The sequence below is a fragment of the Carassius gibelio genome, chromosome A19 (genome assembly GCF_023724105.1).
Source record: "Carassius gibelio isolate Cgi1373 ecotype wild population from Czech Republic chromosome A19, carGib1.2-hapl.c, whole genome shotgun sequence".
In the NCBI taxonomy this organism is placed as follows: Eukaryota; Metazoa; Chordata; class Actinopteri; order Cypriniformes; family Cyprinidae; genus Carassius; species Carassius gibelio.
Window position 1 is genome coordinate 7,991,878 of NC_068389.1, and position 22,450 is coordinate 8,014,327.

Genomic DNA, 22,450 nt, shown 5'->3' on the forward strand with positions numbered 1-22,450 from the left:
AGTTGGTAAGACAAGTTCTTTTGACACAGCTTTTTTTTGGATAAGCACTATGATAATGCATGGTATTTATGGTATTTACATTTGAGCACCACTTAAAGCAACTACATTTTTACCTTGAATCATTCTGATGGTACACTGACTGTAATAAGGCGAATGGCTTCTGTTCCTTTTCCACGCTCCCCTCCAAACTTCTGCATGTTAGCTTCACTTCTGAGATGCCTTCATCTGATTGGTGTCTGAAGGCAGCATAGATGTATCCTTCACTGCATGTATCCTATATCCCACAATACTGTCTGTTCAATTCCATGTGCTAAAAATAAAAATGGCATCTGAAAGTTGTGGTTACTGGTCAGTTTGTGTCCAAATATAGGTTTTTGACCAACTTTTTTCTGGTTAGAAATTTGTATTGTAGTAACTAAATAGTCGCTTTACCACCAACGCTCTGTCTGTTTTCGTTCAATTTACACAAAAAATATAAATATAAAATAAAATCATGGACTTGATTTGAGAAAGCTAAAAGAAATAACCACATTTGTGTTGTTCGCTGTCAGAAATGCCATGATTGGAAATGAATATGCAAATGTAAAATATAAAAATACGCAAAAATACAGAGGATTTTTTCTTTTTTTTGTGTGTGTACAATCTACAAAACGTTCAAGATGCAAAAAAAAAGTGTACAGCAAAGACATGGTGACACTAGAATATCAAGAGAGCAAAATAGACGTAAGTTGGTACGTGAACTCTGTAGTTAATTATATTATCCATGGTACCCACACAGTATTTTAGCCATTAAATCAAATTATACAAAATAAAAAAGATTCAGAAGACTTCTTACTATGGATATTCTACAATATTCATGTATTTCTCAATATATTTATTTTTTGCATTCTTACACATGCACTTTTACAGTAATTTTACAGTAATAAACAATAACTGTGCTAACTATATAAGTGAATTATGTAAATGTATTTATTATATTAATATTTGTATTTAATTATATAGCTTACGTTACTCTGGTAATATATCGTAAGTGTAATTGTTCTTCAATGGACCCTTTTCACAAGACTGTGATGACGTGTTTTATAGTCATCATCATCGTAAATCCTCGAAAGGATTTAAAAAAAATGTTTGCACCTTTAATCAGTATTCTTTGTATCATATCACTTTTGCATCAAATGACACACACACACACACACACACACACACACACACAAAACAGTTACCGCTAATGCGAGGGTGTTTCAAATGCAGCGTCTACAGGAGGGACCGTAAATTTGACATCGTTCTCTCTTCTGATTGCAGTTATCAGTCTCTTTCAAAAAAAATCCCTTTTATTGAAAGTCATGAAAACACTATCGTGGAGTTTTCATTTTGCTATTAAAGCTAATTGGAATGCAAAAAATATATATATATATTTGTGGTACTCTCCCATTCACTGCTCTCCAAGTTAACCCAACTATGACGACTTCCGCTGCTGAAACCCGGAAAAGAGGGAAAGGTCCATGGGCTAAATGTAACCCCGCGGGCTTTAGGACCCGTGCTGCTCCAGTCCTCCATGGCTCTGTGTGTTTACAGTGAGAATTGTATGGCAGGAATTTTCTAACATCAAATATTTAAACATCATTTGCATCGACACAAAAGTCCCAATGGAGATAGAGATCCTGTGACACAGGTAAGCCATCAAGTGACTCAGTCGGCTTCTAACCATAGCTTTATCACGTACAGAATCAGAATCACACTCTTTGATATAATGACTGTAACGGCGGCGGTACTATGTCTCTCCCGTTTATTTGATTTTATCGACTCGAGTGTTTGCTTTAATGCAACTCTGTCGCTTCACAAACAAGCCTAACAATACTCATTCACATCGATGAACACCGGGCAGTTTCAAAAGAGTGTTAAAACTTTTGCAGGGTTTTTGGTGATCACTAAAAGTTTATAAAATATCCTTTGATTATATAACTAATAAAGTTAGTCTTATACATCTTTTTTTTTTTGTATGTATTCTCAGAAGTTAACTCAATGCATGTCGTCGACGCGTTCGGTCTATTAAAAACATAAACTATAATTTAATTGCAGTTAATCTAGTTCTGTCAGTCTGTTCGTGTCAAACTATGAAATAATAATGCACTTCTATTGCAATTCGGGTGATGTAAAATCCTTTTTCTTGAGGTCATGCTAGTTTTCCTTCTCCACTTTTTTTAAATCAGTGGTTTCTCGGTGCAGCTGCCACGCAATGACACAAGGCCTTACGTTAATATTAAAAGAACTGGCTTTTAAACTTGTAACATAGTGACCTATTTATTACAGGTAATGCTGTTAAGTACATTAAATGTGTGGTGAATTGGCCAAATAAAAGCCACACTGTCATTTAAATATGTTTAAGCTTAACAATAAATTGTCACAAATATTATGAAAGCTTTAGACAATGTTTAAAAAAGATCCCTCATTAATTATTATTTTACAGTACTTTGAAATGCTTACTACAAATTGTTTGTCAAATGGACACGCTGAGCGAGAGGTAAAAGTAGATTTTATATTATCTGCTTTATTTACTACAATTTTCTATGATATATATGGGCTATATCATTTTTGCAACCTTGTAGTTTTTGTGTTGGAAGATTTTGTGACGTCTAAATACTGTTTAAAGCTCTTATTTTTCTAGCAATAAGCATGAAGTAAATAAATACTGTGAATATTTATGATAAATAAATGATTGTGTCCGCTTGAATGATTTAAACCCTTTGCTATTTATTTGTTAATAAATCCATTTATTGCAAACAAACAGTGATTTATTGCAAAAACAAAACAAAAACAATGGAATTTTTTTTTATTTGTGTGAAGAACATTTTCTTCAAGTGTCCCATAAACAATAACAAAAAAAAAAAAAATCAAAGAAACTAAAATGATTTTACTATTATATATAAAACACACATACAAGATACATAATTAGAAAGAGCTGCTCATAACTGAAAACACCACTCAGCATTGCTGTTTCATTGTCTGAAATTGTTTCCATTGAAAATCCCGTAGATATGCTGCTCTGAAGTATCTAATGCAGCATCACAGTCTGTGACAATGGAAAACACATCAGGCAGGGGTACACTGGCAGATAATCTAATATTGACCATGTTTAATGTAACACACCCTGTGGATGCTTCGCTCGGTCACATGAATAGCTCGACAGCATGACTCACTTCCTCTTCTCCATCAAACTGAAGCTCTGGTGTCTAACACAGCCTCGACAAGTGCTGTGTTTCTGTGTGCAGTCAGTCTCATACTGCTGTGTTCAGCTGCAGGCCTGATCTATCTATCTATCTATCTATCTATCTATCTATCTATCTATAGTTATGCTATCTATCTATTCCTTTAATGTGCAACCTGTTTGAAAACAGTCATTTTTTTTCCGGTAGTTGCACAGAAATGACACTTTGTAATAATTTGTATAATTTATCGCATATAATATTATTGAATAATTATCTAATAATATTATCTTACAATTTGTCTTTGTGTAAACATCCATTTTTATTATGTAAATTTTGTTATTTTTACATTACATGCTTTCTTTCGTTCGTTCTTTAATCTTGTTTCATAGATTTTTCTTTCATTGATATTTTCTATCTATTTTCATTGATTTTACTTGAGACTGTCATGTTTTAGAGTTAAGATATTTCAATGTTTTTTGAAAGAAGTGTCTAATGTTGACCAAGTAACATGATCCTTCAGAAATCAGTATAATATGATGATTTGCTGCCCAAGAAACATTTATTAATATTATCAATGTTGAAAAAAGTTGTGCTGCTTCATATTTTATCCATCCATCCATCTGTCCATCCCTCCCTCCATCACTCATCCATCCGTCCATCCATCCCTCCATCCATCGTTCCATCCGTCCATCCCTCCATCTGTCCATGTCACCATCTGTCCACCCATCCATTCATCCATACGTCCATCCCTCCATCCATCTGTCCATCCCTCCATCTGTCCACCCATCCCTCCATCCATCTGTCCATCCCTCCATCTCTCCATGTCACCATCTGTCCACCCATCCATCCATCCATCTGTCCATCCGTCTGTCCTTCCATCTGTCCATCCATCATCCATCCCTCCATCCATCTGTCCATCCCTCCATCTGTCCACCCATCCATTCATCCATCTGTCCATCCCTCCATCCATCTGTTCATCCCTCCATCCATCCATCCTTCCATCCATCTGTCCATCCATCCATCTGTCCATTCCTCCATCTGTCCACCCATCCATTCATCCATCCGTCCATCCCTCCATCGATCTGTCCTTCCCTCCATCTGTCCACCCATCTATTCATCCCTGCATCCATCTGTCCATTCCTCCATCTGTCCATGTCTTCATCTGTCCACCCATCCATCCCTCCCCCCACCCATCTGTCCATCCCATCATCCATCCATCTGTCCATCCCTCCATCTGTCCACCCATCCATTCATCCATGTCTCCATCCATCCATCCATCCCTCCATCCATCTGTCCATCCAATCATCTGTCCACCATCCATTCATCCATGTCTCCATCCATCCATCCATCCCTCCATCCATCTGTCCATCCAATCATCTGTCCACCATCCATTCATCCATCAGTCTGTCAATCATTCTTGAAACCTAAACTAAAAACTTTTTACAATCGTTTTTAAAACTATAGTAAACAGGTTTTGCTTTTGTTTGGTGGTGTGTGTGTTTCAGTTCTTTGGATGGAGTCCTCGCGGAGCACAGGGGGTCACTCCCGCGAGTACAAATTGGTGATGTTAGGAGAGGGGGGTGTGGGCAAAAGTGGTGAGTGACGTACTTTACTTTCTCTTTTTCTCTCTGTCTTTCTCTCTCTTTCTCTCTCTCTCTCTCTCTCTCTCTCTCGGATGTTAATGTTACTTTATTGGTTTTATTGTTTTCCATTCCCAAGTCTGCATCTGTCATTGTCAACAGAAGATTGAATGATTTAATTTGGATTGATCATCCAAGGTTTTAACATGGACATGGATTAATCATGTATTGGATGTTATATCATGCATTTACTGAATGCATAGAGTAAATTTATATTTTATGCAACTATAAGAGCAGTTCTCAGAAAGTATTAAAGAAGATATTTTTGTTGCCCAAATAAGTATAGTCAGTTGAAAAGTCTTTATTTCGATTGGTGACGTCACAACAAGGCAAATTTCAGAAATAATTACTATACATGATGTCCGTCTTTATAAACCGGTTGAAAATGACTTATATCATGGTAAAGAGTTTGATCATATTGTCCACCTCTAATCACCTGATTTGGCCTGCCATAACATATCGCATATAACATAAATATCTACATGTCTTATTTATCTTTTACTTTCATTAATGCTTGTTTTTGTTTTGTTGAAATGCCCTAGTAAAAAACCATCCACTTCAACCCCATTAACATATCACGTAAGACTTACTGATATAAAATTATAATTAATCTTTATTTGGAGTATTTCTTTATTGCACAGTGCATATTTCTTAAAATTATGTATAAAACGTTGTGGCGAGTGGGGCGGGGCCGAGAGGCGTGGGAACGAGGAGTGGGGCGCAGGTGCAGCTCATCTCCAATCACTACACCTGGCCTCACTCCTCGTTCCCACGCCTCTCGGCCCCGCCCACTCGCCACAAACGTGTTTTAATATCACTATTAATAAGGATTGTGTGATCTATCAGTCTTTAAATGCCAGATATTTAAAGTGTACCTGAAGTATACTTGCAGTAGTTCCACCTCAGCACAATCAGATATACTTCAGAATATCTTTAGTTAGCCTCAGCACTACTTCCACACAACTGAAGTGCATTAAGTACAAAATTAGTTGTTCCTATTTAGCTGACTTAAAGTATAACAGTTTAGTATACTAAAGTTACAATTGCAGGGTATTTTTATTAAGCACATAAATATGGAAATATAGCACAAAATAAATGCACAATTAAATAATAATTCACTAGGGTGTAGAGAATTACAAAATACATTTGATTAAAAAATGAACATAGCTTTAAATAAGCAGATTTTACTTTTGGCCCACAGTCCTCAATCAAGTGGGAATCTTTGTCCCTTCTGCTCATAATAGAGTTTAGGACGGTGTGTGTGTTTTTGTAGTGCCATCAGTGTTTCCCATGAGCAAAGACGGCAGATTGGAAATCCTCCTGCAGGGATGCAGCTGTCATTGAGAATGCTAATGGATAACTCTCTCCAGATTGTGAACCCCTTTGGTCAGACTGACAGCAATGTCAAAAGCACTGCAAAACCACAGTTTTCACAACCTCTGATTGACTAATATTTATCCATGCATACTATGTTAATGACAGCATAACACGAGTCGTCATGTAGTATAATGAAAAAAGAAAAAGAAAATGCACGATCCATTTGCCCATGAAAATGTGATGGTTATATATACCTTAATTTAAAGCAATTTGAAATAATGGCACCATGCAAAATGTCCTTAAAGGGATAGTTCACACGGTTTTCTTTCATCATAGCCCATTATTGTGGTCAGACCGAGGGCTGGTTTCTCAGCCTTAGACGTACAGTCACAGGCTGACAATAAAAGTGTGGGTGTTGGCTCGGTGCTCACTGCAGAAGGCTCTTTAAGGTGACTGATACTCTCTCTTTATATGGCTGTCTCCATGAGAACAGAGCACAGAGCACATGCACGCCGACTGCAGGGTGTGTTTACTCCACATGAGGGAGAAGGAAGGGGGAGATGCTTGCACTCTTCTCATTGAATTTCATGGTGCCACAATTATGTAAGAACTCTTATTCTCTTTGTCTCGTAGCCATCATCATGCAGTTTATAAGTCACAGATTTCCAGAGGATCATGACCCCACTATCGGTAAGGAGACTATTAACTCATCAGTCTAGTCTTTTACATTTTAGATTGATATTGCGTTACATTTTTGTGATTTTGTGTCACAAGTATAGATGACCAAAGAGTTTGGGTGAATTCAGGATGACTTTCAAAATGTGGCCCGGTTAATCTTAGTCTAATTATTTTTCCAATCCAAGATTTAAAAGAATAGTTCATCCAAAAATGAAAATTATTGAAATTTAGTCACCCCTTATGCCATCTAAGATGTAGATGAGTTTATTTCTTCAGCTGAACAGATTTGTTGAAATGTTGAAATGTTCATCACTTGCTCACCAGTGGATGCTCTGCAGTGAATGGGTGCCGTCAGAATCAGAGTTCAAACAGCTGATAAAAACATCACAATAATCCACACCACTCCAGTCCATCAGTTAATGTCTTGTGAAGTGAAAAGCATCATTCTGTAAGAAACAAACGTTTAAATTAAACGTTGAAAACATTTAAACGTCTTAATGATGGATTTGTTTTTTACAAATGTGCAGCTTTTCTTTTCACAAGACATTAACCGATGAACTGGAGTGGTGTGGATTATTGTGACGTTTTTATCAGCTGTTTGGACTCTCATTCTGACGGCACCCATTCACTACAGAGCATCCACTGGTGAACAAGTGATGGAATGATACATTTTTTCCAAATCTGTTCAGATGAAGAAACAAACTCCTCTAAATCTTGAATGAGGGTGAGGACATTTAAAGCTAATTTTAATGTGCAACCTGTTTGGAAACAGTCATTTTTTTCAGTAGTTGCACAGAAATGACACTTTAAGTTACTATTGTAGAATTTATCTCATATAATAATATTATTTAATAATGATCTAATAATATTATCTTACAATTTGTCTTTATGTAAATATCTATTTTTTACATGCCATGCTCTCTGTCTGTCTTTCTTTAACCCGTTTTCGTTGATTTTTCTTGAGACTCTCAGGTGTTTCGAGTCTTCAGTGTCACATGATCTTCAGAAATTATTTTAATATGCTGATTTGCTGCTCAAGAAACATTTACTAATGTCCTCAATGTTGAAAAAAGATGCGCAGCTTAATATTTGGAATTTTCTTTTCAGGATTCTTTAATGAATAGAAAGATCAGCATTTATTTGAAATAAAATTCATGAGAATATAAATGTCTTCACTTTTACTTTTGATTGATTTGTTTCCTTAAAAAGCCTTTGAATACTAGTGCATCTTCAGTGTCTTTACTTTTCTGCTCTTAGAGGATGCCTATAAAACACAGATCCGCATTGACGATGAGCCAGCGAACCTGGACATCTTGGACACAGCAGGACAGGTAGGCAGATTAACGAAGGACACATGGAAAACACAACAAGGGTCAGACAAACAGTGAAGTGCAAAAATCTGTCCGTGGTAAACGTAACACTTTATTCTGCAGACTATAATAAGGTCCTTCTTCTTCAGCCGAATGTGTCTCACTTCCCTTTTCCTGTCTCTGTCTTTGCGGTTGTCACTTCACAAGACACGCAACAGGCACAATGTTTCTCTCTCTTAATCAGCAGCTTTTCCGTCACTGGATCACTCTGCAGTGTTATAAAATGCATTAGTCATCTCATCACGAGTTTACTGAAAATGTGCCTACAGTATAATAATGTAGTGTTTAAGGTTCATTTGGGAGCATTGCTGAACCATTCAAAGAGCGTTTCATAATTCATCTGTGGTATAATTTTGATTACGACATAAAAAAAAAAATTGACCAATCTAAACTGACCTCTTGTTTTTTTAGAACAAACAAAAACCTTGTTTATAGGAATGCATTGTGGTACCAGAAATATAGCCACAAGACCTATATGTGAGATTGTATTTGAACAAGAGACTAATGTGGTGAGATCACTTATTAAAGGGATAGTTCACCGAAAATGAAAGTATGATGTTTATCTGCTTACACTTTGTTTCTTCAGTGGAACACAAATCAAGATTTTTTAGCTCAAAGCTTTGCGGTTTATCAGTTTTATAATGTAAGTGGATAGGAATAATGGCTAAAACATACAATAAATAAAATAAAAACATACACAAACAAAACCATATTAAACCCTGTGGCTCGTGACGATACACTGATCTGTAAATATTAAATAATAAATTGATCTGCAATGCAGTGACAGGGACATATGTTTTGAAGGACAAGACAATAACCTATAAATCTTATTAACGGAGACTCGTCATAAATTTTTGTCATATTTTTTTATCATCATATATTAGTTTAAGCTTGTCATTTTAGATGACCTTTCGGATGTATTTATCCCTCATCCGTCCCTCACCAAACCTATAACAAAAGTGTCCCTCGTGGGTTAATACCAAAAGGCTAATAATGACACTAATACATTTTTATTTTTATTTTTTTTGGACAGAAATCTTATATTGATCCATTGTTATATATAATTTTTTTATTTTTTTCTAAATATTTATGTAGGTTTTTATATTATTCTATTTATGTTATACTATTTGGGTGATTTTTATTATATTTACCTTTTTATTCTGAATTTTCTTTTATATATATATATATATATATATACATATATAAGCAAATGAGCAGTTTTTGTAAATTATTTCAAAAAAAAAAAAATAATTCTGTCATTTTCATAAAAAACCAACAGATGGCAGTGGAACTGAGTCACTGAGTGTCTCTAATGCCATCTGGTGGGAAAAAAATGACATAAAATTGTATTTTATGATTACAGCCACTAGAGGAGCCTATAGAGCCCTATGGAGACTTTTAACTGAGCAGAACAAGTGAAACATGAGAAATTAGATCATTTTGAGGATTCAGTTTGGTTGTTTATGGGTTCAAATATATATTGAAACATTACAAAATCCATATTTTGTAAAAAAAAAAAAAGAGAAAAATAACTGAATTATAACCTAAACATATGTATTTTCATACAATTTCATCAATATGGAAGAAAGAAATAATATATTTTTTTAAAATATAGGTATGTTCTCCACCACATCTCTCAAATTTAACTGTTAAGTCAGAAAAGAAGAAAAATGACATATCCCAGAACAAACTAAAAACATATTATAATGTGTTCTATGGGAGTGTGTGTGTGTGTGTGTGTGTGTGTGTGAGAGAGAGCTTTTTCAGCATTGGGGATATTCTCTAGTCTCAGCCCTTCGTTGGGTGTAAATTTCTACTGGATTGTCTTAGATTTCGCGTGTGTGTGTGTGTGTGTGTGTGTGTGTGTGTGTATATATATATATATATATATATATATATATATATATATATATATATAAAATCAGTTTTCTCGTAAATTCCATTCATTCCTATGACCTGCGAGGGACACTTTTGTTACTTTTTTTACTTTTTTACTCCTCGAATCCACTTTTGTGTGTTCCCAGTGCAAGTGTGACAAAAGTAAAGAAATCTTAAAAAATGACCCCCGAGGGACGGATTTAAATTTTTTATATTTTCATTAAAACTTCTTGGATACAAAGACAGGCACCCTGCAGTTCTGTCCAAATTAAAGATACATTGTGTTTTAATACTACTACTACTACTACTACTACTACTAATAATAATATAAAATATAAGAATGATTTAGTAAAAAAATGTGAATGATTAGTAATTGTTTGATTAGCTAAGCCCTCCATAAAACACTTTTTTATTTAATATATTTAATAGTTTACACTCTGCATAAACATTTGCAATTAGTTTGTGAAAGGTAACATTAACTCCACACTTACGTTTCTTTTCAGGAGCACTAGTGCTCTTACTTAAAAACATTAAAAATTTAGGAGGGCCTTCTGATCAATGACAGAAATTAACCTTAGGCGATATTTGACTCCTTAAAGTGATTTGCATTTTCTTTAAAAAGTGTATATAAAAAATATATATATATATATATCAACTTTTGTCACTTAATTTTTAATTCATCTTTGCACTACAGAGGTGGCAAAGAAGAACACAAATGTGGCAAAAAGCAATATTTATAGAGTGTTTAACAAGTGATGGCATGAATGCATTTAAATTCAATATTCATATATTTTTTATTATTATCAATTATGCTGCATTTATGTGGAGAACTGGGATCACTTTTGTATAGGGTGACCATATGAGCCATTTTCCCAGGACGCGTCCTTGCCAGGATTTTTATATTGTTTAAAATTTCCAGATGTTTGGCTGTAAGCGCTATAGAGAGCAGAGCAGACGGCTCCTTATGCATTATAATCACTCTATTGGTACTTTGGTGTCATACAATGATCGGTGCACAGCGACGCTTCAAGATGAATGAACGAACAAACACCTAACATGTACGTGTATATGCATCGCTTTGATTGTTTTCTGTAGATCTCACCTTCTCACCTACACGCCACGATTGGTCGATTAAGCGTCCTGGGAAAATGGCTCATATGGTCGCCCTACTTTTGTAGGCTATTTGAATGGATAAAATATTAAAATCAATTTCATTGCCAAAAAAACCCCTAAGCAGTTGGAAGTGGAAGGCTTTAAGCAACTCATGAGACTCATCAGACGAATCCAAGCCATTCATTCACACAGAGACACACACAACATGCAGACTTATTAGAGATATGCACTGACTGGCTGTTTTTTCACTAAATCTGATAAATCCTGTAAGAACTGTAGTGAGTTAGTTAAAACGATCTGTTTGTGTGACCCCAGGCGGAGTTCACAGCCATGCGTGATCAGTACATGCGAGCGGGTGAAGGCTTCATCATCTCATACTCCATCACGGACCGCCGCAGTTTCCAGGAGGCTCGCCACTTCAAGCAGCTGATCTACCGCGTGCGGCGCACCGTCGACACCCCCGTCGTCCTGGTGGGGAACAAGTCTGACCTGGTCCATCTCAGACAGGTGGGACGCTTCACCTCAGAAATATTAACAATGTTTTGCATTATATTGCATAACCTTATTGAACCAAGATGCATCCCATTCAAAGTACTACAGTCTATAATGTGACATTTAAGCAGTTTTATACCACCGTGATGATATATTTTTATAGGCCAACCTTTAGTATCAGCCTGATTCCCTTAAACTGGATTTGTGATTACTGTGGAAAATAAGCTCTGTGACCCACAAATGTTTGAAGCCTATTTTAAAGTCTAAACACAGTAAAAAGCTAAATGCAGGCTGTAAATGAACTACATCAAGAAACTCTACGCTCTACTCTAGCTTTATTCCAAAACCTGTTCCCTGAAGGTTTGAGTTAGAATAGTTAGCAATAGCGGGATTATAAACACAATGAGGCTGTGAAAGTGACCACATTTAGACGCTTGATATGTGAAAGCTATACTTCACTGATGTATTTTATGTTGTGGAATGAAACATACATTTCATGAAAGTCATTTTTCAAAGTCATTGCTCCTAAGGTCTTTTTTTTCGATTTAAAGCTCCATTCATTTCCCTTCTCTCTTTCACATGCCTTCGGTTCATGCAAAGCTCCTCAATCTTAAGTCCTCATCTCTGTCATGGAGATCTGTAACTTCTTCAGAGTCGCCGTAGGTGATCTTGCAAAGGTTATCATTGGCTGTACACATGATTTTGAAGGATGCCTCCCAATTCGTTCACATTCAGAGTTGTGCTACATTTCTTTAGCCACAGGGTGTGTGCATTGGGAGATATAAAGTGTCTTGAAAATATTTTTTATGTACCTTGTTCTAGATCGCGGTTATGGAAATTAACATTAACGCAGATTGCATTAAAATCTGTTTTGGTTGTTAGTTAACTCATAATAATTAATGTTAATGAATTAAACCTGACTGGAGTGTGTTACCGTGATGCCGTTTTATTTAGGTCCATCAAAAGGCTATAATTATTGTTATAATTTTACATATATTTCTTAATTATATATATTTTGCTATAATTATTATGAATTAAATATGCATATGTAATATATTTAATATATAATGATAACCTATAAAAATATATATAAATTGAGAATTTCATTCTGTTTAAGAAATTTATTCAGCAACGATGCATTCATTTGGTCAAAAGTTGTATTTTCCGGACTATAAGTCACACTATTTTTCATAGTTTGGCTGGTCCTGCGACTTATAGTCAGGTGCGACTTATTTATAAAAAATAAATTTAACATGAACCTAGAGAAATGAACCGAGAGAAATGAACCAAGAGAAAACATCACTGTCTCCAGCCGCCAGAGGGCGCTCTATGCTGCTCAGTGCTCCTGTAGTCTACACTGAAGACATAGAGCGCCCTCTCGCGGCTGGAGACGGTGATGTTTTCTCTTGGTTCTTTGTTCTAAATAAATGTGACTTATAGTCCATCGCGATTTATATGTTATATATGTTATATGTTATTGATTAATAATCCACTATTTGTTCATGTCTGATCATGATCTAATGTTGGAGGCTCGCTAGGCACAAGCTAACTGAAGGCGTTTGGACTGAAGGGCTGTTTGTTTTGTCTTCACACGTCCAGGTGTCTGTAGAGGAGGGCAAACAGCTGGCGAGGGAGTTCCAGTGCCCCTTCTTCGAGACCTCGGCGGCGTTCCGCTATTACATCGACGAGGTGTTCGCTGCACTGGTGCGTCAGATCCGCCAGCGCGAGGCCGAGGTGCTGCGAGGCAGCGAGAGGAAGACCAGACGCAGCCATTCCTTCTGGAGACGCCTCAAAGCCCCCTTCCAGAAGAAACAGCAGTCCGAGCACTGAGAGAGGGGCATGATGGGACACCACGCAGCTCTGTTAGGCCCATCTCCCTCAGATGGTGTGAGAACTGCATTTATAGTTTCTGTCTGATCGTCTCCCAGTCATTTGAGTTCGACTAAGCCCTCACTGTGCAGGACACGCTCGCTGTCGTCATTTGGGACGTGGGCTGATTTTCTGATGTTAGGGATTAGGAAAGAACTATTAAACTTGACAGTAGTTCTTGTTTCATTTTTGGACCACGTTGAACTCTGTGAATGTCGTGTTTTAAAGGAGGGGAATGTAAGAAGGATTGGCTAAATGTGTTTTTTGTGAAAAGGTCACGTCAGACTCTGGTTTAGAGATTTGTTGTTGAAAAAAAAAGAAAAGAAGGTTGAATGAGTTTAAGAGAGCAGACAGCATGAGAAGGAAAAGAAAGAAACGTGTCACAGGGTGGGGAAAAGGGCAAGGGTTTACAGTAGAAATATCGATCTGCTGGTATAATGAGTACTGTAAACCAATTTGTCAGACGGGTTTTAAAAACCCTTGATGTAGATGTTTTAGCCTCTTCTCAAAAACGGAGTGAATAACATGTCCAGGTGATATTTCACCCCTCTTTTCATTAAAAATAAATAAGAAGAAAATATTTTCATTATAACTGGAAGCACATTTCACCCTCAGATTCTCTTAAACATAATGGAATGTTTTACCTTTGAGTTTTCGTCATTCACACATTTTCATTAGATTATCGTAACTGTAATACAGTAATATTTTTACTATTTAACTAACATATTTTTCATTAAACAGTAATGGGAATTTGTTTTATGGTAATGCAGATTTAACAGTGGGGTCGCTCTATTGTCATGAAAATGATGCAAAAAGAAAATGCTCCTAAAAATGCGCTGTTCTTAAATCAAAATAGGATTTATTATATTTTGACCTGAAATATGACTTGGGAAAGTGACATTAGGTGAACTAGGATGTGTTTGATGGACACTGAGCTGTATGAACTAGTTAAAATACACTGTATGAATGATTTTTATTTTTTAAAATCTTGCTGAGAAATATTCAGGTCCACCTTTAAGCACATTAACAGACTGACCAACTTGATTATGATGAGAAAAAAAAAATAGTTTTCTTTTTTAAACAGGGTGATTTCTGTTCTAGTGCTTTCTGAAGTCAGTGTGTAGGAAGTGAAGACCTTAATCTGTCTAATGATGTGGATTTCCTCTCTTACACATGCTGTGCACTCGCTATGAATCAACTTTGAATCGTATGTCTGTTCAGTTTGGCCTTTCATGCAACTTCATGGCATAGGTTTTCTTGTGATTATTAGATTTTTTTTTCTTTTTTTTTTTTTAAAGCATAATGGGTTTTCTTTATTTTCCTTTATTTATTGTCATCAGAGATTCTCAAATAAAATTCACTTTACCAATCTATAACAGTCTGATTATTATTATTATTATGATTAGCCTGATAATTTATTGTAGCTGGAGTTATTCTCAGTAATATAACATTTGTAGTTTTTAGTTTATTGGCGACCCCTGGTGGTTGTTTATTGCTAGTCTCCATTATTGCAGTTCACTGAACTTATGATGTCGTCGTTACATATTAAAGTTATCTAGTCTCTTACAAAATAAACTGACAATATTCTGTTATTTTTGTGTAATCTCATTACAAATGAAACACATCAGTCAAACCGTGATTCGTTGGGAAAATTTTAAGACGCTATTCCAGTTTATTCAAACGCGAACACGCGGGCGTGTCCCTCTTCGTCTGCCGTACGCGGATTCAAGCGTCATAGCGACAAAAACATCAAGTGCAACAGAACAGAACAGAACAAGTATGCTACTTATTTCCAGCACCAGGCTACAGACAGAACTGGGTTTTCTTTGAAAACATAAAGGACATTCACCGTGAGCTTGTTAAACGTGTGTCTGGCCGTGAATCTGAGCGAAGAAGCGCGTAAAGGAGGCGCAGGCCCAGCGAGTGTGTGTGATGATGGAGTCATGGGTGAGATTCAGCGCGCAGAGTCAAGCTAAAGAGCGCGTGTTCAGGTACACTACACTACTCGCTCACTGCACTCACACACTCGCTCACTAGTTAGTGTCCGTGACAGCATGAGTTCTGCAGCCTGTGCTGTATTGGAACTTTTGCTAATTGACAGTGTTTTTGTTTTCAGCTACTTTACAATCAGTTAGTAATACAAATTACAGTATCAGTCATGTTTCAGGTTTTATAGTATTTACTAAAGTGCCTCTGAGCAACTTACCATGTAAATATTGTTTATGGGTATCAAACCCATTCAGTCAGTACCATGTCAAAATTAGCACCTTACATACTTTCAATATGTGTAATAATATGTAAAGGGATTGTCTGGTTATTAAAGCATCATTTACTAGGATAGATCCAGCATATTTTTCAGTAACCAGACATCTGAGCGCTGATGTCTCTTGCTCTGGTGTGTTTTTATGATTTGATGCATCAATATCCATTCATTTGTAAGGATTTCAAAGTTTAGAATCAGTGAGATTTGTTATGTTTTTAAAGAAGTCTCAATTTTGCTCAAGTCTGCAATGATCAGAAATATAGAAAAAACGGTAATATTGTGAAATATTATTGCAATTTCAAATAATAGTTTCCCTTTTTAATATACTTTAAAATGTAATTTATTCCTGTTAGCAAAGCTGATTTTTTTAGCATCATTACTCCAGTTTTCAGCGTCACATGATCTTTCAGAAATCATTCTAATTTGGATCAGTATTTTGAGGTCAGTACAAAAGATTTCTAAAATATTAAGCAGCAAAACTTTCCAACATTGATATTAAATCAATATATTATACTGATTTCTGAAAGATCATGTGGCACTGAAGACTGTACGAATGATGCTGAAAATACAACTTTGATCACAGGAATAAATTAATTTTTTAAAGTTTATTAAAATAGAAAACTATTATTTGAAATAGCAATATTATTTCACAATATTAGAGTTTTTTTTTCTGATCAAATAAATGTGCCTTGATGAGCCGAAGAGACTTCTTGACTTCATATAAACTATAAACTATATAAACATTACAAGTCAAACTGATCCCAAACCTTCGGATGTCAGTCTAAGTGTTCAGAGACGTGTGTAATGTGACTGTGTTTGATCAGGGCGGCCCAGTACGCCTGCACACTGCTGGGCTACACGCTGCAGAGAGGAGGAGCGAGAGCAGAGCTGCTGAACACCATCAAACAGCTGGAAGCTCACATGAGCCTGACCAGAAAACGTACGTTTAAGATCTTCTGCTGAAGTCAGTCTGAATTAACAAGGATGATGAACTGAGAATGGCAGGAGAACAATTTACTGAATTGTATTTTAAAGCAGCACAATGGTACATTTTCATAAGAGAAAGCCCAGCGCAGGTTTTGCAGAGCAATATAGACGGTATAAACCGTAAGACGGTCTGACTGTGTGTTTTGTGTCAGTGATGCGGTTGGGGAACTCGGCTGAAGCGCTGGAAGCAGCCAAACGCAGCGTGCATCTGTCAGACTGTGTGCTGCGGCTCTGCATCACAGTGGCCCATCTCAACAGAGCCATGTATTTTGCCTGCGATAACGTACTGTGGGCCGGCAAAACGGGACTGCTGCCCGAACTGGACCAGAACAAATGGAGCCAGAGGTCCTTTAGGTGAGAGCTAGATTCATTAGTTTTCTTCGCTGAAGTCAGCAGGTTTTACTAATACACTTACTAATCCCTCACTTCCTGTAAACAGATACTACTTGTTTGCACTCATCCTGAATCTGACCCGAGACGTGTATGAGATCCATCTGCTGATGGAGAGAGAGTCCCGCAGCAGTGCAGCTAAGAGCGTCGGCTCCAGTCCGTCTCCTCTCACGCCGAGCCCAGAGATGGGAGGAGAGTTCCCTCTGACCCCCTCGCCCTCCTCAGCGCTGTCTCCTCTCCCCATGATCTCCGCCGGACTCAACAAGCAGCTCCAGCTGCTGATCACGGTGCTGCGCAGCAACCCTCCGCTGCTCCTGGACCTGCTGAAGAACCTGTGTGACGTCTTCATCCCGCTGGACCGGCTGGGCCTGTACCCCACCGGCTCAGGCTTTGTGGGAGCCTGCGGCCTCACGTCCTCCGTCCTGTCCATCCTCACTATAGTTCACCCCTGGCTCAAACTCAAGCCCTGAGTCCCAGGGTGAGAACCCCTGTCCTGCGGCTGTCCTCTCCTGAGCTTGTGTAGAGAGTGGAACGGAGAATTTTTGCTCCTCGTTCCAGTTTAATTCACCTGATCTGATTAAAAACAGACAAAAGCTCTGTTTAACAGTAATTTAAGTCTGTAAGCCAATCTCTTATTATTTTGCATTCTAGGCTCATTTTGAGGTTAAAATATGTGCTTTCTGCAAATGTAATTGTGCGAGTCTGATTGTTTAATTCATTGTTTTTTTGAAGTCTGAAAATGTCCTAGTCTGGCCACATTTTAAGATTGTCCTCTCATGTTACCCCATATAATGCAGTAGTTTTCAGAATGGGGGAGTTCAAGTGCTTTTGCAGTTCAGCACAGGGCTACTGGTAAACTTACTTTATAATCATAATTTTCTCCTGATGGTGAAAATGTCAGGGTTAAATTTCACCCTAAAATCAATGGAAAAACTGAAATGTACAACAAATATGAGACCTTTATAAATAATTGTATTTTAGTAATTATAATATAGCTTTACTAGATTAAAAATGTCAAAGCACACACACACACAAACACAAATATATAATGCTTTTTTTTCTCCATAAGCTGTATCTTAAACTATAGCATTTTATTGAACATAAAGCATTTTTTTGTGTGTGTGTCAGACTTGCTAATCAAACGTTATTGTACTGTTTAGTTCTGATTAATGGTCAATTGATATTTTTAAATCTAAATCTATGTTTGAAGCCGTTTCTTGTTTCTCAGTTACTTGAGATGTGGACTTCTGTAATGTGTTACCAAAATAATTTCAAAACTAGTACTTTACTTTTTTTTGTTGTTGCCATGATTAATAAATGATCAACCAAAAAGGTTTTGGGGAAACAATTAAGTGATAACGTTATCAACTGATATTTGCTTAATTGATCTCATAACTGAATCAAAACTACATCATTAACAGTGCTATAATGCAGTTTTTTTAATGGGTGTACACATGAGCTATAGAGTTTAATGTAACAACTTATTGAAAGTTAATGCTATGCATCTCTGGGGTTACTGAATGGTGACATGATGGAGCTGTGAATCTAACTTAATAAATAATGCCTTGGATTTGAATATCTACTCTGATTTTTCATCATATTCCATGTGCATTAATTAGGATCTCACTCATTTTATATAACGTTATCAAATCAGAAACTTGTCAAACCGTCTGTGAAGAATCAAGGCTGTTATTTGCAGTCTCTCTGGTCAGTGCGCGCGGATGTTGTCTTGCTGTGCCGCATCTCACCACTAGAGGGAAACACGACTCTACATTTACCTGTCAGCATCTTTCTGACAAGGGAATATGTATAGGTGACCAGATTTCTAAAATTAAATCCTTTCTTTTACTGTCTATGATTAAATCCTAGCTTTGTGTGTGTATAAATATAAAATAACCTTTAAATCTCACTTGTGGTTATCTATGAATTAAAAAGGAGGGATAGTTTTGTTGTGGATCGAATATAATATCATGATTAATAATTATAATCATATTTGCAATGACATTTGACCCTAGGTTTAGGCTAATACAATACCAAAAAAAAAAAAAACTGTGAAAAAAATGTAAATAGTAAATATTGCAAATATCAAACGCAAAAAAATACAACAATTAAAAAAATTACTGAATTCACATTTTTTATTTTTTTTTTTACTTATAGGCTAGCGAACATTTTCATTTTCACAAACTTAATATACGTATATGTTATTTTATGTTTATGGTTTAATAAGCTGATCTTTAGTAGTATTACTTTAATTTAACATTTAAAGTTAGTATGTGACCACCTTAAGATCGATTATGATGGCTGCATTTGAATTTGCATACTTCTCCACTATATACAGGTGCTGGACATATAATTAGAATATCATTAAAAAGTTGATTTATTTCACTAATTCGATTCAAAAAGTGAAACTTGTATGTTATATGAATTCATTACACACAGACTGATATATTTCAAATGTTTATTTCTTTTCATTTTGATGATTATAACAGAACTAAGGATAATCCCAAATTCAGTTTCTCAGAAAATTAGAATATAGCTTAAGACCAATACAAAGAAAGGATTTTTAGAAATCTTGGCCAACTGAAAAGTATGAATATGAAAAGTATGAGCATGTACAGCACTCAATACTTAGTTGGGGCTCCTTTTGCCTGAATTACTGCAGCAATGCGGCGTGGCATGGAGTCGATCAGTCTGTGGCACTGCTCTGGTGTTATGAGAGACCAGGTTCCTCTGATAGTGGCCTTCAGCTCTTCTGCATTCTTGGGTCTGGCATATCACATCTTCCTCTTCACAATACCACATAGATTTTCTATGGGGTTAAGGTCAGGCGAGTTTGATGGCCAATTAAGAACAGGGATACCATGATCCTTAAACCAGGTACTGGTAGCTTTGACACTGTGTGCAGGTACCAAGTCCTGTTGGAAAATAAAATCTGCATCTCCATAAAGTTGGTCAGCAGCAGGAAGCATGAAGTGCTCTAAAACTTCCTGGTATACAGCTGCGTTGACTTTGGACCTTGGATAACACAGTGGACACGGCACCCCAAACCATCACTGACTGTGGAAACTTTACACTGGACCTCAAGCAACGTGGACTGTGTGCCTCTCCTCTCTACCTCCAGACTCTGGGACCCTGATTTACAATGGAAATGCAAAATTTACTTTCATCAGAGAACATAACTTTGGAACACTCAGCAGCAGTCCAGTCCTTTTTGAAGCGAGACGCTTCTGACACTGTCTGTTGTTCAAGAGTGGCTTGACACAAGGAATGCAACAGCTGAAACCCATGTCTTGCATACGTCTGTGTGTAGTGGTTCTTGAAGCACTGACTCCAGCTGCAGTCCACTCTTTGTGAATCTCCCCCACATTTTTGAATGGGTTTTTTCACAATCCTCTCCAGGGTGCGGTTATCCCTATTGCTTGTACACTTTTTTTTTTTTCTACCACATCTTTTCCTTCCCTTTGCCTCTCTATTAATGTGCTTGGACACAGAGCTCTGTGAACAGCCAGCCTCTTTTGCAATGACCTTTTGTGTCTTGCCCTCCTTGTGCAAGGTTTCAATGGTCGTCTTTTGGACAACTGTCAAGTCAGCAGTCTTCCCTATGGATTGTGTAGCCTACAGAACTAGACTGAGAGACCATTTAAAGGCTTTGCAGGTGTTTTGAGTTAATTAGCTGATTAGAGTGTGGCACCAGGTGTCTTCAATACTGAACCCTTTCACAATATTCTAATTGTCTGAGATACTGAATTTGTGATTTTTCTTAGTTGTCAGTTATAATCATCAAATAAAAAGAAAAAGTGAAAAACAGAACGTGACAAAATAAGCATGTCCAGATTCACAGTACTCATAAAAGAGTAGGCAAAAAGTACTCGGATGACATGTGCATGCCATGTAAAGACACCGGAAGAAAAGCCTGCATTCATAAATGGCAAACACTGTCCTGAACTGAGCTTATTAGTTATTAAAACTAAAAAAAAATCAAAAAGCATGACGTGCTTGTGCATGGACCCTGAGTTTATTTGTACTGTATGTGTTTAATGGCACAGATTGAGAGCACATAATCTCCTGCTGTGACTGAGCAGTGCTGGGGGTCTGTGCTCCTCTTACTCTCTCATCACAGTTACATCACCCTGATTCAGATGCTCGGTGTCACTCCCACACGGGTACATGTGTTTTCATTACCCCCAGCCCTCTCTCTTCTCTCGGTCAGGATCAAAGTTACTTTTAATTATCCAGCACATGTTTGCTAGTAGAGTGTTTGCAATACTGGGCACCTGATTCTCAAGAGAGCCCATTGTTGGAGTTATAATAGGAAATGCTTTAGTTATACGTGCCTGTTGGGCTTTGTATTAATCTCAAGTGCATTCAGGAGGAAGTGAATTACAGAAATGAAGAGCAGGATGGGAAAGTTTCACCCACAGCAGAGGCTTTCTCAACTCCCTGTGATTGTCTTTATATCTTATTCGAAATCCTTTTTTTTCAAGCAACTCTCTTTTTACTGGAACAGAAACTTCTTCTTCTTTATAAGGCTCCCAAAATCTAGCAGTCATGGAGATACTGAATGGCTTTGTGACAGTGGCTCCAGGTCTGAGATATTTTTCAGTGTGGTCTCAGACGTTTGGACTCCACCAAGAAAGCTCTGGACACACACGGTGCTGCAGACAGTAACATTATACCAGGACCCACGCTACTTCTGAAAGAGACACAGAGGATGAGTAATGTTTGGTGCGTCCCAACAGAGCGTGTCTCTTCATGAGTCTGTGCCAAACTAAGCTTAACACTGTGTTAACAGACAACTGATTGTCTCTGAACTCATCTATCTATCTATCTATCTATCTATCTATCTATCTATCTATCTATCTATCTATCTATCTATCTATCTATAATATAAAAATAATTTATATTTAACTTTTTTACGGAAGTTACGGAACTTAATATTTCATCATCTAGAAAATTGCGCTTTGTCAATGCAATTATTATTTATTTATTTATTTAAAATAATTCTCCAGTAACCACAAATAACGTCTTGGTTACATATGTAACCCTCGTTCCCTGAAGGAGGGAATGGAGACGTTACGAATGGGATCTCGCCCGAGAGCCCAATCACCTTCGAATGGTACAAAACGAGCCAATGGTACACAAAGTACCTTGGTCTGCGGAATTTGCATCGCGAGCTCCGCCCCGCAGAGCGGGTATATAAGGAGCAACGTGAGCAACTCGCATTCAAGTCTTCGCTGAGGAGCGAGC

The 22,450-nt window shown here is 37.0% G+C and overlaps 2 protein-coding genes across 2 annotated transcripts; both read left to right on the forward strand.

Annotated features, from left to right (window-relative positions):
- Window positions 1-1,490: 1,490 nt before the first annotated feature.
- On the forward strand, window positions 1,491-14,133 carry LOC127935871 (GTP-binding protein Rit1-like). The gene is made up of 6 exons (XM_052534073.1): window positions 1,491-1,672; window positions 4,712-4,801; window positions 6,797-6,853; window positions 8,099-8,172; window positions 11,518-11,709; window positions 13,294-14,133. The coding sequence occupies exons 2-6, from the start codon at window positions 4,720-4,722 to the stop codon at window positions 13,522-13,524; spliced, it is 636 nt and encodes a 211-aa protein (XP_052390033.1). The 5' UTR covers window positions 1,491-1,672; window positions 4,712-4,719; the 3' UTR covers window positions 13,525-14,133.
- Window positions 14,134-15,269: 1,136 nt separating this feature from the next.
- Window positions 15,270-18,779, forward strand: pex11b (peroxisomal biogenesis factor 11 beta). Its single transcript, XM_052534095.1, has 4 exons — window positions 15,270-15,554; window positions 16,651-16,766; window positions 16,966-17,167; window positions 17,253-18,779. Exons 1-4 carry the CDS (start codon window positions 15,496-15,498, stop codon window positions 17,671-17,673), a joined length of 798 nt encoding a protein of 265 aa, XP_052390055.1. The 5' UTR covers window positions 15,270-15,495; the 3' UTR covers window positions 17,674-18,779.
- Window positions 18,780-22,450: the final 3,671 nt, after the last annotated feature.